The 17,289-nt window shown below is 40.3% G+C and overlaps 1 protein-coding gene across 4 annotated transcripts in view; it reads right to left on the bottom strand.

Annotated features, from left to right (window-relative positions):
• Positions 1 to 16,039, bottom strand: part of PHACTR1 (phosphatase and actin regulator 1) — a 426,275-nt gene extending 410,236 nt beyond the window's left edge. For 3 of the 4 annotated variants that reach the window (XR_005594204.1, XM_039525218.1, XM_039525220.1), the window contains exons 1-3: positions 15,986 to 16,039; positions 13,756 to 13,882; positions 1,654 to 1,800 (exon numbers count right to left, since the gene is read on the bottom strand). Coding sequence is in view for 3 of the 4 variants with exons in the window: in XM_039525218.1 (XP_039381152.1) it covers positions 1,654 to 1,800; positions 13,756 to 13,819 (211 nt within the window). In the remaining variant the exon portion in view is untranslated. Of the gene's footprint in view, positions 1 to 1,653; positions 1,801 to 13,755; positions 13,883 to 15,108; positions 15,170 to 15,985 lie in introns of those variants that run through there. The other variant, XM_039525219.1, reaches the window with a different exon arrangement.
• Between the last annotated feature and the right edge of the window lie 1,250 nt (positions 16,040 to 17,289).

The raw sequence follows: 17,289 nt of genomic DNA, 5'->3' as shown, positions 1-17,289 counted from the left end.
AGAGGAATGGCCCAATGGAGAGGGGAGGGGAACAGGCCTGGTGGGAAAGGACCTTGAGGATGGCAGGAGTAATGTGAAAGGGGATCTGGGAGGGAACAGGCATAATGTTGGAGGACCTCAAGGACAGGGAGACAGAAAGAAGAGAGGTGAAAAAGGAGCTGGAGGGCAGCTCTGGGGGCAGTGTCTATGTGGCGGGGGTGGGGGGAAGAGATGAAGGATGGATGCAGAAAGAAGAGGGGTGAATTTGGGGAGCTGGAGGGATGAGAGAAGACCTGGGAAAGGTGGAGCAAATAGGAAGGATGTGACACATTGAGGGGCAGAGAGAGGGAATGTCAGGGTGATTGTGAGAGAACATGGGATCTCATGGGGCAGAGAGAGTGGGAAGGATATAAGTGTAAGTTTCAGACTAATCTTGGGGACAGAGGCATGGGAGGAAAGACTGGAGGAATTATAAATGGGACAATGGGGGTGATTTCAGGGGAGGAATGAATGCATTTGGGCAGAAGAGGAGACTGGTGAGAAGGCGGAAGGAAAAGTAGTTTGACGGGGAGGGAAAAGAATGATGGGCTATGAGAAAGGGAAGGGATTCTAGGGGTTGAGGAAAGGAAGAATAGAATGAAGAGTCTGCAGAGAGAGATGTAGGGTTGCGGGGAGAGAGAGTATTATTGGAGAGGACAGAAAGAGAATTAGGGGCTTGAGGGAAGGGAGAATGAGAGTTTGCAGGGAGAGGGAGGTGAGAAGGAAATTTGGGAGGAGGGAAATAGGTGTTGGGGACAGGGAAGAGGAAAGGGGGATTTGGGAGTAAAGAGGGTTGGAGGACAGATGGGGAAGGAGGAGCATGGTAATAGGAGGAGGGATGTTTGGGGAAAGGAAAGGAAGAAAGAATGAGGGATGTAGGGCTATTTGGTAGAGAAAGAGGAGGCAGCTTTTGCGGGGAGAGTAGTTTGGAGGCAGAGGATAGGGAGACTAAGTGGTTTGAGGGGCCAAGTGAGAGGTTTGGAGGGAGAATAAGGGGCATAGAGGAAAAGGGAAGAGTTTGAGGAAAGGGGTGGGGAATAAGGTCTTTGGGGGAAAGGGAAGAGAGAATGAAGAGTCTGGGGAAAGAATGAGGTGTGAAAAGAGAGGACATTCTGGAAAGCTGGGAGGAGGATAGATGGAGGGAATGTCTGGGGAGAGTTAGGTATCTAGACCCAAATGGGAGATAAATGAGGAAAGATATATTAGGGGTGATTGTGGTACGGTGTAGGTCTCTTTTCCCTCCCCCCTCCCCCAAAAAAAAACTTCGAGGGGGAAATTACTGCACTGCTTGCTTACTCCATGACAGGAACTGAACGCTGCCACCACCACGTCTTAGTCCTCCCCTCCTGCCCATGCATGCTGCCCCCTCCCGCCAGTTCATTTTGTATTGCACCAGTATCTTGCAGCTGGGGAGCGAAGGGAGGGGAGAAATGCTTGTGTGACCGTGACATGTCAGGGTTTCACATACCTTCGGCAGCGCCCTGCACCCAGCAGACACAAAGAGGCAGAGTGGAGAGCAGCAGCAGCAGCAGCAGGATGGGAAGGGGTGGGTGCCAGGGAAGGGATGAGCATTGGGGCGTGTGTCGGTGTGTGTGCACGGGAGGGGGGATGGACAGGGAGAGGGGTCGCTCTTACCTCTCCCAAGATTGAAGGAGATCCTGGCCTCTGCGAGGTAAGGGGTGTCACTCTTGGACCTGACTCTCCTGATGGGTCTCCGGTCTATCTCCTCCTCGGAAGATGCCGCCATTAATGTGGGTACGGTGAGCAGGGTCGCCCGGCGAGCTGGCGAGGGAGAAAGGCGAGCGAGGTGGGGTGGGAAAGAGGAGAAGGAGGGAGGGAAGAGGAAGAGGCGCACACACAGAGGAGGGGGAGGGGGAGCAGAGGAAGGGGAAAGAGAGGAAAAGAGAGAAAGAGGGAGAGGGAGGGAAAACCCGTTAAGGATCTCTGGACTGGAGCAGCGAGATCGGGAAACGCTGCCCTGCCAGCCCCTCTCCCTGCAGCCCCAGCACAGGCGGAGGGGGCAGGGCCAGGGGTCACCTGCAGGCGCCGCACAGCGCCCCCCCAGCGGGGAGGGCAATGTCCCAGGGCTACCGTGAGCTGATTATCGCCAACAATTACTGGCTGGTGACTGGAATGGCCAGTGGGGTAGCGAGGGAACCTCAGCACCGCCCCATTGATTCGGGGCTGGGAGCGTTGTGTGACGGAAGTGTCTGCTTGGGGGAGCGAGGGGGTGCAAGTGTGGGAGACACACACACACACACACACACACACACACACACACACACACACACACACACACACACACACCCCTCTTCCCCGGGCAAGCGGCCAGGCTGCTGAGGCACGCGGAGGTGGGAATGACAGCACCGGTGGCTGCTAGTACAGCTTTGAGGAGGCGGTGAAACAGGACAGGCTGTGACTCTAAGGGGACCTGACATTACAATTGCTGGAGAGGGACTCGCTTTTCCTCTTAATCAGTTCGTGTTCTAATATTTATGCTCGTTCCATATAATCCTCAATATGAAAAGAAAACTTTGCTTCTTCCACACCTCCCCGCCCCCCTTCCTGTAAGTGGGGAAAGAAAAAGCAGCAATGTGAGGACCAACCACAACATGCACCAGCTCCTAGAGTAGTTGAAAACTTTTGACAGTATTTTGGGATGTGCAAAGCTCCTTGAAAGTTCTGTTTATAAGGTCAGATTTGGGGAATATCGAACTAAGACCCTCTTCATTGTTGGAAAGGCTGCCACAAGACTGAACTGCTTAACTCCCCAACCTCTATGTATGCATAAATTTTCCTTTCTGTGGACAAACACACTGACAAAAATGGAACCATTTATAGGTAATATATTTTTAAGTGCCTAAGTGACCTAGGAGCCTCAGTTTCATTTATAAAAGTGACTTAGGCCCAGATCTTCAAAGGTATTTGGATGCCTAACTCCCATTGAAATCAATGGGAATTAGGTGCCTAAATACATTTTGGGATTTGGGTCTAATAGCTTGGGATATAGGCTTCTACAGCCTTTTGGCACTTTTGAATATTTTGCTCTGTATCTATAAAGCATAAATGCCCTTAATCTTATTTTTAGAAACAACAAATGGTTTTGTGGTTAAGGCATTGGACTGGGACTCAGGAGATCTAGGTTTAATTGCTAGTTTTGCTGCAAACATTCTCTGTGGCGGGGGGCAAATATCGGTGACCCAGTTCTCCAGCTGTAAAATAAAGAGAATACTTCCTGTCTCCTTCTCTTTTCTGTCTTGTCTATTTAAATGGCAGGGGCTGTCTCTTAGACTGTTTAGCACATTGGTTCTCCAATCTCAGTTGGAATCTCTATATGGTACTTTTAAACAAAATAATAATAATAACAAATGCTAACATCATTAAAGATAAACAGAATAATAGACCACACAAATTATTTTCTCACATAAATAGTAAAAGAGATGAGAAATATGAAAGATGAGGGAATTCAGTGGAGTTGAATTGAGTTACAGTAGGTATCCACATGGTTATTATAAAATGTACACCTCTACCCTGATATAACACGACCCGATATAACATGAATTCGGATATAACACGGTAAAGCAATGTCCCAGGTGGGGTGGGGCTGCGCACTTGGGCGTATCAAAGCAAGTTCGATATAACGCAGTTTCATCTATAATGCACTAAGATTTTTTGGCTCCCGAGGACAGCGTTATAGCTGGGTAGAGGTGTATATTATTATTTATTGGGTCAGTTCATTCCAATCGACCCATCTTTCCTCAAAGAAAGTATCTGAACTACTTGTAGCCAGTAAGTTGTTCATTTCTCTAAATTATTTTATTCTGAATTAGTCATTGGTATGGTTGACCAAACAAAAACCTACTTTCCTGTTGTGTTTTAAGTCTCCCCCATCCCTTCCAAAGCAGTGAGGTAGGACAAGGATAGTTTATCCAAATACCAATGTCATAGAACAAGTCGTGCTGTTCAGTTTCCTTCTGTTCAAAATGCACAGGAATTTGAAAATAGAGATGGGCATGTACCTGAACTTCAGATCTGAAACTCACCTACTCCTAAATTATTGGGAAGTTTGAGCCTAGACAGAAATCTGAATCTCTCTTTGTGGCTCAAGCCTATCTATATAATTGGCTGAAAATCGAACCCAAGTCTGAATGCTCCTGAACTTTTGGGAAGTTCAGAACCAGATGCCAACTTTCACAGCTTGTGCCCATCTGTAGTTCTAAAGATTGCTCTTTGTGACAGCAATTCCAAAAGATGTCAGGGTAGCAGTAGCTCTATGGGCAGCCATTATGACTTTAGCAGGGTTAAGTTATTTTAGGACAGTTCCTTCACTCACCCCTGAAAATACAAACTGTTCTTGTCTGTTACGCTTCATGGCAGTAGATGCTATTAATATGCTGAGGCACTCTGAACACTTTTCCATGGTTGTACTGTTAGGTATAGTCAAGAGATATTTGACTATCTTATAGTCTTAAATCTAATAAATGTTGACACAGAGCTTTAATATTTCTGAGGTGGTTTAGTGGTATTATCTGACAATGCGTGCAACCATATTATCTTAGACTGTGATCCTATCGACTCTCACTAGCTAATCAGGGAGACGACGTGGGTGAGATAATATTTTTTATTGGGCCAACTTCTACTGGCGAAAGAGACACCTTGTCTCGCTAATATGCTGGTGTCTCTTTCGCCAGTAGAAGTTGGCCCTGTCTCATTCAGTGCACAGGACAGATCTGCTCTGGGGGTAGAGCAAGGTTGTGCAGAGAAGGAGGCTATTCTCAGTAGAACCTCTGCCTCATTTGATGTTGAATTTGGAACATGTATAGTAGTAAATGAGGCAGGGGAAGAGAAAAGATGCTCTCACGGTTAAGACAGTTGAAAGCTGTGCCAAAGAATTGGATTCTGTCCCTGCCTCTGCAACAGAGTTCCTGTGTGATGCTGGGTAAGTCATTTGACACAACTTTTCAGACATGGTCACTAATTCGGTGTTCCTCATTTTGAGGGTCCCCAATTTGGTACCCCGGGGTCTGATTTGTAGAAGCCCTGAGCACTCAGAGCTGAAATGGAAGTCAGTAGGGGCTGTGCTTTGAAGATATAGAATGCTATATAATGCTAAGCACTCTGAAAAATCACATCCCAATTGTTTCAAATTGGGCCCCCAAAATTAGTGAATACTTGGATCTTACTCTCTGTGCCTCAGTTTCCAATCTATAAACTGGGAATAATAATATATACCCTAACAGGGACAATTGAAAAAAATTATTTTTTTTTAATGGGAAGGAAGGACTCTACTATAGTAATAGTAATGTGCCAAAGCCCATGAGGATATTAATAATTAATATCAAAGCAGGGCTTGAATATAATATAATAATAATAAATAAGGCATAATTAACAAAACAATGAGGAGAACACAAAAATTGAATAGCTGCTCATTGAGCACTGTCTGTCCTGTGTGTGCACTGATTGTAGAGATGCAGGTGGGGTGGGAAAATGTGGAAAAATAGTATGTGATCACGTTAATAAAGACTGTATTATAATGCACATGCACAAGAGAATCAAATTAAGGTTGCACAAGCTAACTCAAAACTTGATTTATAACTTTAATAATAATACTTTTAATGTCATTTTATCATTATTAATGCACATATAAGATGCAGTGCCTATCCTCTCTTCAATCAATCATCAAATAAAAAATCAAATACAACACTGATAACATACCAGAAATACATGTACCTCAGCCCCCTTTTTTCTTTAGCAGCAAAGCAAAACAGAGAATAAAAAAAGTCAGAAGAAGATTAACTCTTGTATATATTGAGGGAACTCCAGCTTGAGTGTCTCTGCTGATCTCAGGATATCCTGGGGAGAGATGCATATAGGTAACAAAATCCAAAATCATTTAGGGGATTAAAAAAACAAACCAACACCATGAATTCCATAATATATATATTAGGGAAAACCCATTATCCATCTTGTCCCTAAGAGCCTGACCTGGTGGCCTGGGTGGAGATTCTTGATGCTGCCCTGATGCTGATATGACCAAGGCAAGTCATATAATCTATCTGTGCTTCAGTTTCCCATCTCTAAAATATGGATAATGATACTTTTTTCCCTCTGACCCTTCCTGTCTTGTCTATTTAGATTCTAAACACTTCAGGTCTGAGATGACTCTTGCTGTATGTATGGACAAAGCCTAATACAATGTACCCACCACTTGTCCTCTTCCATCTTGGCTGGAGTACCTAGGTGCTACCATATTACAAATGACTAATAATAAAACTGCATTTTTCTACTGGCTGGTTGAGAATGTGATCACTAGCAATTTAGGGCCAATTCTGTAGTCCTCTAGCTGATATTATTTCCTTCAGCAGTTAATGCTAGGTTTCTATTTAATGTCTGTCAATCAGCAAGTCTCAAATGTCCAATAACTATCAGGTTTAGCCATGACAGTACATTATTAACTAAATTTAACAAAAGCTGCTACAGTATAAGTTCATTTTACAGAATCATATGGCCGACCACAATGAAAGTAGCATCTATTTCTGTTATGGGCCGAGCTGTTTTTTAAAAAATATGTTCTTTTCAAATTTCATGCCAATTTTTAATCGAGCATTTTGATTTGTAAGATCAAAGCATAAGTCAAGAGTTGGAATATATTTAGTAATTTCAAACATTTAGATTATGATAAAGCAAACATTTGTAGTGGACTGTAAACTGTAACAGCCAATCAACAGGAATTAACAGTAATGAGGATGAAAGAAAATTACCCTCTGCGCTGGAAATATTGTATACAGTATCATCAGTTCTTCAGTTAGGAAAGCATTTTTCATTTGCAAAATAAACATTGTAAAAATAGTCATTAAAACAAATTTAGGGCATGACTTTTGGAAAGTGAGTAGAATTATTCCCATTCACTTCAGTGGGAGTTGGATCACATTCTTAGAGACCATTGAAAACTTTTATTTTATAGTAAGCATAGTTTCATCTGGTGAAACAACACACTAAACAAAGGTTCAACTTAGTGGCCTGAGCCTGCAACTTTGATTTCAGTGGGAGTTGAGGACATTCAGCATCTTCCAGAATCAGACCCTTCATTAAATAATTTCCTGCTGATGCCATCCTTACAGAGCTGAAAGATGGAATCTGTTTGCTGCAGTTAACATACTGAGTGATGGATGGAGGTGGAAAGATGTGTCCAAAGATGAGTTTGTATTTATTGTAAACAAAGAATAAAATGTGGGCTTTTCTGCTCACTTGTTTGGAATTCAATTTTTGCCTAGCTAGCTCTAAATCCTTGTGTCTGGCGCATATTCACTTTGACTACAGCTGGGTAAATACTACAAAAAATGTTTCCTTGACTATTTATTCAAATTTTTAAATGGTTTGCATCTACCATGTTTCCAGCTCTTCTGTGCAAATTTTTGTAAACAAATTTACTGACAGGAACATTCATGGAAACAATGGCATTTAATTAAATATTGGAAAATATTCATAGGGAGCAATTTTTAAATTAATAAATGCTAGTAGTTTTCTAAATAAAAATGTCCCTATATCCAGGACATATATAGTTAGAAATTAGATGGACTCTTTCCTCCATGATTTCAAAGCACTTCACATAGAAACATTGGGAAGGGCAGAGGGACATATTTGAAACTAGATATTGCACATTCATGGTTACTTAAAAGATTAAATTCAGTATGTTAAATTACAATTAGAGCTGGTCAGATTTGTTTTACCAATCTATTTGAACTGACAGATAAATGGCCTTTACAATTTTTTGTTTGTTTTGTAAAATGTTGTTGACTTGTTGAAATTTTCATTTTCCATGAAAAATGCTGTGCCTTTTTGACTTTTTCAAAACTGTAATTAGAAATTATCAAAATGTTATTGGGTTTTTTGTTTACTGAAAACTTGGTGTTTGATCAACACAAAATTTTAATACTCACGTTGATAACATTTTTGCTATTTTTTTAGACAAATTTTAGGAATTAAAAAACAAAAATCACAAAAATTTCCTACCACCCACCAAAGTCATCAATCCATTTCAAGCCTTTTGAAATGAAAACAAGTTTGAAGTTTCTTGTGAAACTGCTTTTTTTTTTCATTTTTAACCAGCTCTAATAACAATATTTTAAAGATGAATATTTATTTGCAATACACCTACCATTCTGATTTCTGTTCCAACAAGACTTCAGGAATCATTACTTGCAAAATGCTGTGTTATCTCCTAATGGCAGAGGAGCTTACTTGAGTTGTTTTGTTTATTTTCTAATATTTTCTCAATGTACTAACATATTTAGCTTGAACCGTGTAGTTTTAACTGTACAGAAAGTGATGTGTTTTTGATGTATATAACTGAAAGAAACTTCAGTGATCTGGAAATTGCCCTAAATATATGATATTTTGTGTTGAAGTCTTAAGTTTTTGAGGAAAAACAGATTTTGTAGGGCAAATTTTAAATAAGTTTTTCTTTGGGAACATATATGAATTGATTTTAATTGGGATATAGCTGATGCTGATTGAATGGGATAATTATCTACTAATTTTCATTAGGTAAGAATAAGAGCCTATTAACTGTTTGGCTGCACTTAGACTGCGTTTCATCACTGGCATTCTCTCCTTTTGCCACTTTTCCCCCTTGTGTAGAGTTCACAATAGCTGTACATAGCACAGACAGAAGTTTTCTTTGTGTTTTGATCTAAGAATTTCTAAAAAGAACTTAAAAATTAAAGATACAAATTATGAGTATTTTTCTATGGCCACATGCAAGCTATGGGTTCAATTAGTTGCTGATTATATGTGCATGTGGATTATGGAGAGTGGAATGACTGATTTATTGTCTTTTCACTTTAATTTCCTTTTTAAAATCAAATTCTGAAGAACAATATGTTAAGGATTAGAGAAATAGGGGCAGTTAACAGGGGAAGAAAGAGTGAGAATGTGTATGAGCATTAGAAAGGAGCATAACTGGTCATATGTGAGTAATGTTTTACATACATAAGATTCCTGGATAAATACCGTATATTCTCACAGTAATAAGCCCTGATTCTATAGTACGCTCCATTTACAGTTTATAATGTAATAACTTAAATAAGACAAAATAATAATAATAAAATAATACCTGTAATAATTTAATTTGTGATCACTGTGTATTTATTGACAGAATATGGCCATCTCTTTTTGACTTGACCAAAATGCAGTTTAAAAAAAATACAAATACACTCTTTGATTGTATGATTTGAGACAAAATTTTAACATCGTGCAATCATTCTAGGTGAATTTGGCAGCAACACCTCTAGTTAAAGTTGTGTAATGTTTTCCATTATAAGATTCTGTTTTCAGTTGCTTATAACTTTGCCAAACTTTAACTGTTTGAACTAAAATGTTCACGCTAGGTGCCTGCTTCAGGTTGAATTTTTAAAGAAAGTTTCAGTTAAAATGGCTTAGCCATTTCCAAGAATGAGGTAAAGGAAAAATACATTATTTTGCCCAGGATTAAACCAAAACCCAAACCATACAACTGTAACATTGAGAAACTCTAGTGCCTCCATGCTTTGAAGGACAGACTTGAAATTTGGCAAGGGGTACCCTAGTGCTGGGAATGTTCTCTTTGCCGTTTGTGGCAATATGCCCAGATTGGCAACATTTAGAACCTCTGAAAATCTCAGTTCACTCATGCTCAATAGCAGCTTGTTAAAGGCTGGCAGCTAAATTCTCCGAGGATTCTGTCTGCACCTGGAATGCTCCATCCCTCAGCTCCTATTGCTGACCAGAATGTGTATGCACCATCCCCACAGAGTGATGGAGCATGCTCCAGCCCAGAGTGGCAAGGGCTGCCCCTGCTATTGCCAGAGACTGCTGTGGCCCCAGTCACTGGAACCGAGAGTGGCAAGACTGTTTCTGTTGTGCTTTCACTGCTCCCCCTACTGGAACTCAGGCAGGGAAAAGGAGGAGCAGGAGCAAGCAGCCTTACACAAATATAGAGGAAAAGTTGGTGGTGGTGGTGGTGGGGAAAGGGTTACAAAAGCTGTGGGGAAGAGATCTGACGAGCATGGGGTGGAAGACAGATAATAAGGACAGGAGCCTGGGTGAAGGGTGGAGATAGGAGCAGAGGGGAACAAGTGGAATAGAAGTGGAGAAGGAAAGGGACAGGTACCAAGGAGGTGCATAAAAGCAGACAGACAAAGGGACATGGGTCTAGGAAGGAGAATAGGGCAGAGATCTGGTGGGGAGAGGGCAGAAGGTTCTATAACCACTATATATCAGCACACTCCTGTCAGAACCTGGCATTGAACCCAGAATTCCTGAGTCTCGCAATACCTCTACCGTCATTACATAGCTGTGAAATCCACTGGTGCTTGTCCACAAAGAGGAAGACACCCTACTACCACTACCAGTTCCTTCCTTAATTCAAGGATAGAGGTCTGTGTGGTGGGTCTAAAGGTCACCACCCTGCTGATGATCCATGTGGTGATAATTCTTCATGATGGAAGTTCTGGTTTTTTAGTTTGTTTTTTAAAAAGTTAGAAAATTACATACAAAATCTATGTTAAAGGAAAGTTAAGATTTCAAAATCAAGCACTCAGAAGCTAAGAAATGCCTGTGCTATCTTAATTTGGTCCTCTTGTGCATATACATTATGATACACTGTTTTCCACAGAACATCTGCCCCATTCAGTGCATGGGATGTTTGTCAATTGGTATGGAAATCTAAGATAATAAGTCAGGCAAGTTACAGATTTCTGAATTTCAGTTTTCCTTTCTGTGGAGTCATAAGGGGTCTGTCCTCATACTGATGCAGGATGATTTATTATTATTATTATTTCTATCACAGTACTCAGGTGTGCATAGCACTTTAGAGATGAAGTAATTAAAAGCACAACAAAACAGGCCTCTGGCCCTTGGAGCTTTCAATCTATTTGCTTGGTCCTACTAGGTGCTTAAGATCCCGAATTACCACTGTTTGATGCAGAAGGCTACAATGGGACAAGGGAACAGCTGCAGATCTACCTTTAAATGGTTTCCCTGTGCATCTTGTGTAGGTGGCGTGCAGATGAAATTCTAGCCCATTGACTGGAATAGCAGCTGCAATTGGCTGTGCAGCAGTGCCACACTTACATCCTGGGGTGAGGGTAGTGCACATCTGTGTACAGCACGAATGCTTGGGTTTTATGCAGGTGGAAAGTGCATTTCACCTTAAAAAATCTAACCTGGTGTGGCGTACAGTGTCTATTAGTTTGACTATTGTCATAAATATAGAGGGAAGGGTAACAACCTTTATATATGCAGTAGCATAAAATCCCTCCTTGGCAGCTGTACTGAATCACCTTACCTGTAAGGTGTTAAGCAGTTCAAATAACCTAGTTGGCACCTGATCAGAAGGACCAATGATGAAAGAAGATACTTTCAAATCTGGGGGGGGGAGGATTTGTTTGTTGTTCTCTTTGTTTGTTCCCTCTCCAGATGGAGGGAGAAGCCAAGCAGGTATAACATCTCCTGAAAATATATCTGGAATAATCCATCTAAAACCATGGAAATTGTAAGTAGGGCAAGGAAATGCATTAGGTTATCTTTTGTTTTTGCTTGTGAATTTTTCCTATGCTACAGAGGTAGTTTTATTCCTTTTTTGTAACTGTGAAGCTGAGCCCAGAGGGGAATCCTCTGTGTTTTAAATCTTTTTATTACCCTGTAAAGTTACCTTCCGTCCTATTTTCAAGGTGTGATTATTTTACTTTTTTCTTTATAATAAAGTTCTTCTTTTAAGAACCTAATTGATTTCAGTGTCCTGAAGACAAAGGGTCTGGTCTGTGCTCACATTACTAAGGCAATTAGTTGGTATATTATTCTCAAGCCTCTCCAGGAAAGGGGGTGAAGTGGCTTGGGGGGATATTTTGGGGAAATAGGGATTCCAAGTGACCCGTCCCTGAATTTTTATGTAAGTCACTTGGTGGTGGCAGCAATACCGTTCAAGGACAAGGAAAGGAATTTGTGCCTTGGGGAAGTTTTAACTTAAGCTGGTAGAATATAAGTGTAGGGGGTCTTTCATGCAGGTCCCCACCTCTGTACCCCAGCGTTCAGAGTGGGTGGGGAACCCTGACAACTGTACATTTGATTAGCAGCTGAACAAAGTTTGTTACAGAAAACCTGGACTTTCTTTTCAAGTGAAAGTGCAATACATGAAAATAAGGCTGAAACTGGATGGAGCTATTTGGACCATGGGTTCTCAACCTGTGGCTTGTGAGCTGCTTGCAGCCAAATCAGCACACATCTGGGCCAATGTGACATCATCAGGGCCGTACAGGAGGTATATATAGTGTGTGGATGCAGCCCACATAACACAAAGAGAGTAGCATATGCGGCCCACAATGGTAAATAGGTTGAGAACCACTGATTTGGACCTTACATTTACCAACCTCACAGTTTTTTATAATGCCTTTAAGTTATACTATTAAAATATTATTCCTGAAGATATTTTTGCCTCTCGCCCCTTCACTTCCCCCGTCCCTCCCCAGTAAATGGCTTTCTTTGGTATCCTCATTGGATTCCCAAAAATTAGAGATGGTGGGAAAATGGTGATGTTTTTTCACAAAACATTTCAAAGTGTTCTTTTTTCACCCTAGATTTCAAAAAGGAACATCTCCTGAGTTATTTGTTTTATTTCCTCCCTCTTCCTTCCCCTTTTACTTTTTTCCTTCTTTCTGCCTCCCCCCCGTTTTCCATTTTGCCACTGACAAAAAGGGGAAAAAGGTATAAACTAAAATCACCCCCAATTTTTAATTTTAAGGTATCATAGAAAATGCAGAAAATTAAGAAAAAATGTTTTTTAATTAAAAAGTTTTTGCTTTTGAAAAAAAAAGTAATTTTTTTCAACTAAAACATCTATTTGAAAAATGTTACCCAACTCCTGTATCTATTCTACTGTCGCTATGCTATTGGGCCCACATTTTGTAACGGATGTTAATGAACTAGTACAAATATGTTGTTTGGAAGTTGTACAGTGGAACACTTTGGAGTTTTCCTATATAATTTGTGCTACTCAGCTAGAGCCTTAGAAATAAGATTATGCACCAAAGTATTAATCGCATAGCATTTGGAGCACTGGAAGGAAGGAGGCACTTTTAGAGGGAAAGCACTTGTCACGCCTAAGAAGTGAGTGGAGGAGGCTATTATTCATGAGTCCAAGGGACCAGAGAAAGCCATACACAGCAGCTGGACTTGATGCATCTGTACAAGAGGTGTAGCACAAATCTCAGCCCTACCTTCCCTGCACTACCTGTTGTGCCAAGGGAGAGATCTCTCATCACCAAACATGTTCAACCCTTTGGTTTTGATGGTGCTGCCAGCTGCTTTAATGGATCGCTCTTAGGCTCAGAGGGAGAAAATCAACCCACTTACTGTTTCCTGGGCTTCTTGTGTCGCTGTTTTGGGGCTGTCTTGTGTCCCTGTGCTTTCTTACCCTTCAACAGTTCACCTACAAGCGAACAGCCATAATTTGACCCCATATACACCTCTACCTCGATATAATGCTGTCCTCGGGAGCCAAAAAATCTTACCGTGTTATAGGTGAAACCATGTTATATCAAACTTGCTTTGATCCACTGGAGTGCTCAGCCCTGCCCCACCTCCCCGAGCACTGCTTTACCACATTGTATCCGAATTCGTGTTATATTGGGTCGCGTTATTTCGGGATAGAGGTATATGTAACACAATTATATTTCTGATTTTCTATCTCAAGTTTTTTACCTTGAGCTCCTTGATTGTATAACATCAGTCTGTGAGCAGACTCAACATCCAAAAAATAGTCCATCTTGGAGGAACTTTTTGTTGCCAATACGCCTTTCTTTTCAAAGCGATGTGATCAATCAAATTCCTGGGGGGGGAAACAACTAAATATCAAACATACAAATATAAATAAAAATCACAGATTTTTTCTGAGTAAAGAATTCTGTATGCAGTATTTAAAAAACATCCCAATCTGGCATATCAGAGTGCATCTGGGGAAAAGCATTTAAAACCATCATGCATAGAATATTTTTAAACCACAGATTTTAGTTTCAAAGAATAATTTTTCATATCCCCAGCTGAAGAAAATATGAGGAAAATAGAAATACCAAACACAAACAAGATTCCTAGAATTATCAGTGATATCCCATCCACAGCCTCCATCCCGCCACAACATACACTTGTTTTACCCACCTGATGCATCCTGTCTTAAGCTAAGATTGTAAGGACTTTGGGGCAGTGGCCGTCTTTTACTTTATGGCTGTATAATGCCTAGCGCAACAAGATCCCAACCTGATTAGGGCCTCTAGGCACTACAGTAAAACAAATGATAATAATATTTATGTTTAAAACACAAACATTTCACCAGACAGGACGGAAAGAGATTGCACTTCAGCAGGTATGCCATTCCACCGAAAGGCAAGAAAACCAACTCTTCCCCCTGGCCCCCTTCTTACATTGACTTAAAGTAGCAGCAGAACTTCACACCATCAGCTTTTAACATGTTTGATAACAGGTATTGTCAGTGTAATGTCAAGCACTCTTAGCATTGATTCTTGGCTGACCCTTTCATTGCAGTATTCCCTTGAACCCATTTATGGTATGTAGTCTATGAGTTAACCTCTCCTCTGCAATACGGTGTTTCTTGTGTGACACACATTGACATGTCAATTATCATGAACCTTTCCCTACCTTCCTGTTGCCTCCTGCATTTTCTTTCACTTCACACAGCAATTATATATATTGTATATTTAAAGTCCAGCAGTACAGAAAATATATACACTGGCATTTCTTTGCATCTTTCCCAGCATGTGTGCATAGATGTATAAGCAGCTATATAAATATCACCAATAACCTTCATTTTTTAAAAAAAGAGATCAATAGTCCTTCCTCTTTCAGAGCATTTCTTTTAGGGTGATGTGAAAGAATGATCCTCACTTCATGCAATGTCTTGAATTCCAAAGTATAAATCTATTTGTTTGGAACAACATGTGAAATCATTTTCAATTTACAAACCTATACTAATGAGAAAACTTCTAAAATTCTTCAACATATCACTTCATTGGAGTATTCTGAACAACAAATGATACTTACTGCAAATAACAAGAGCTGCCTGCCAGTGGTGGAAGCTCCTGTAGTTTCAGGGAGGGCTTCCTTGATCTTACTAAAATGTCCCCAGTGTAAGCAAACAATTTTTATTGTTTGATTGGAACTCTGATGAATAATGCATAACGTCAACTGGACTTCCTTTATCTGATAAAAATGGCCAGGAGGTGTTGTTACTTAGCAACAGAAGGTGACACTACTATCAACTCCCCCACACCCTCAACACTGAAGGAATAAACCCCTGATAAAACTTTCCCAAGGAAAAAAAGCAAAAAAAACCCCAATCCTATATCAAGTTCCTTTATTAATTTGGTTTTTGCTCTTATCTTGATCACTTTCCCCTTCAGAAGCTCAGAAAACCTGAATTGTGTTGTAATGATTCATTGAAGCATTTTGTTTTGTCTAATAATTTACTTTTACTGACCTGGACCCCCTTTCACTATTTACCACAAGAGTAATGAGACTATGAAGTATTTTACAGTAAATGTAAGATGAATAATAATGTCATAATGAGACTGTTCAGAGATCACTCCTATTTTTATCTGGTGCTGTGTGTTGGGTAAGGCTGTTTTGCACAGTTCAGAAAGGCACTAAATGCATTAAATATTCCAAGGATGCCATAAAAGCCACAAGTTATCCAGAAGCCTCTCACACTGTGATATTCCTACTTTTTTGTATTAACTCTCTGTGGGATATATGCATATAATAGTCTCTAGGAATCATCACATTTCTATATAGTATGTAGCTTTGTGCAAAATACATGATGAAGCTTTTCCCAGTAGATGTACATTGCTAAAGAGCAAAGGCACTATATAAAAGAATTAAAAATAAAAATAAAAGCTCAGGTTAGCAGATAGGTACTTACCAATATTACTGATCTCTTTCCATCCTACTGGCTTGAAATAAGACTAAGCAATGTAACCAGTTGGTGAGCCAGAGCGAACAGCTTCAAATTGTCACTTCAACCTCGAAATCAAGAGTACAGAGTAGAGAAAGGTGATAGATCTGCTGTTTTATATTATGATGAAATGAAACGTCTTAGTACAGATCTGAGTGGAACTGCTTTTTATATTACATTAGCCTGCTAATTTGAGGAAATTGAAAGGCTTTGTTTTACTGTCTTTTCTCTGTTCCCTTTGCTACCCCCTCAATTTAATTTGCATTTAAAATTATTCTTATGGCTTCACTGCTCTTCAAGGTGTGGAGTATTTTCTAATCACGATGAATGTTCAGTATGATTTTGTGCAATGCCACTTTTATTCTGAGCCAGAAAACATTGTGAATAATTATAATTGCTAGTTATTTTCTAGAACGAAATAGAGTGGTTGTCTGATGCAGTTTCAGATTTTTCCTCCAAATAGCAGTGCACTGTAGCAAAACTGCTCAGTCAAAGCTTGCATAAATATATCAACTCAAATGGCACTATTTCATCTCCTGATAACTTCAATATTCAAATCCATGTACATTGGAAACTGAATATTTTTTCCACTGTATGTTTTTTCAATAATATTAGGCTATTTCTGTTTTTGAAATGGACTTACATATTTAGTAGAGATATTGTAAAATACATTTTGATTGGTTCCAGTTCATATTGTTTAATCCCCCTGGGGAATCTTCACAAAGTTTGAGGTTCAAATGAAGCCAGGGAACGAAAGGGAAACTTAGCCAATGCTGTTGAGTTTCACCTGGTTTTGTCCCCAGAACCTAAGTCAGGACCCCACTCCTTCCAACAAGTCTTGGGATCCTCCTGTTGCTTCTGATCTATGAGAGGAGAAAGGGGTGACTGGTAGACTCTACATTTTCACCCTTCTTCTTCCTGCACTTTAAGGTGGGAGGAAGGTCAGGAAACATGGTCAAGCCTACTCTTCCTATATCCACAGAAATTCTGTTCAAGGAAGCAGGTATAACCTCTGAAACTCAATGCTACAAAATATCACTGATGCTCAGTACTTGGGATTCACAAAAGGATTAGACATTTATTTGGATAATGAGAAGCTCGATCGTTACACTGGATAGCATAACATTTTCAGGAGGGGAATAAAATGAACTTTAAAATCCCATGAGGGACTAAGCTATCAGGAAAGGAACTCAATGCCAATGCACTCGTCAACAGAGACGATGATTCAAGTGATAGTACTTCTTGTCACTCACTATGGATGCTACAGGGCA

Source organism: Mauremys reevesii, linkage group 2 (assembly GCF_016161935.1).
Source record: "Mauremys reevesii isolate NIE-2019 linkage group 2, ASM1616193v1, whole genome shotgun sequence".
In the NCBI taxonomy this organism is placed as follows: Eukaryota; Metazoa; Chordata; order Testudines; family Geoemydidae; genus Mauremys; species Mauremys reevesii.
This window is presented reverse-complemented; position numbering and strand designations above follow the sequence as displayed.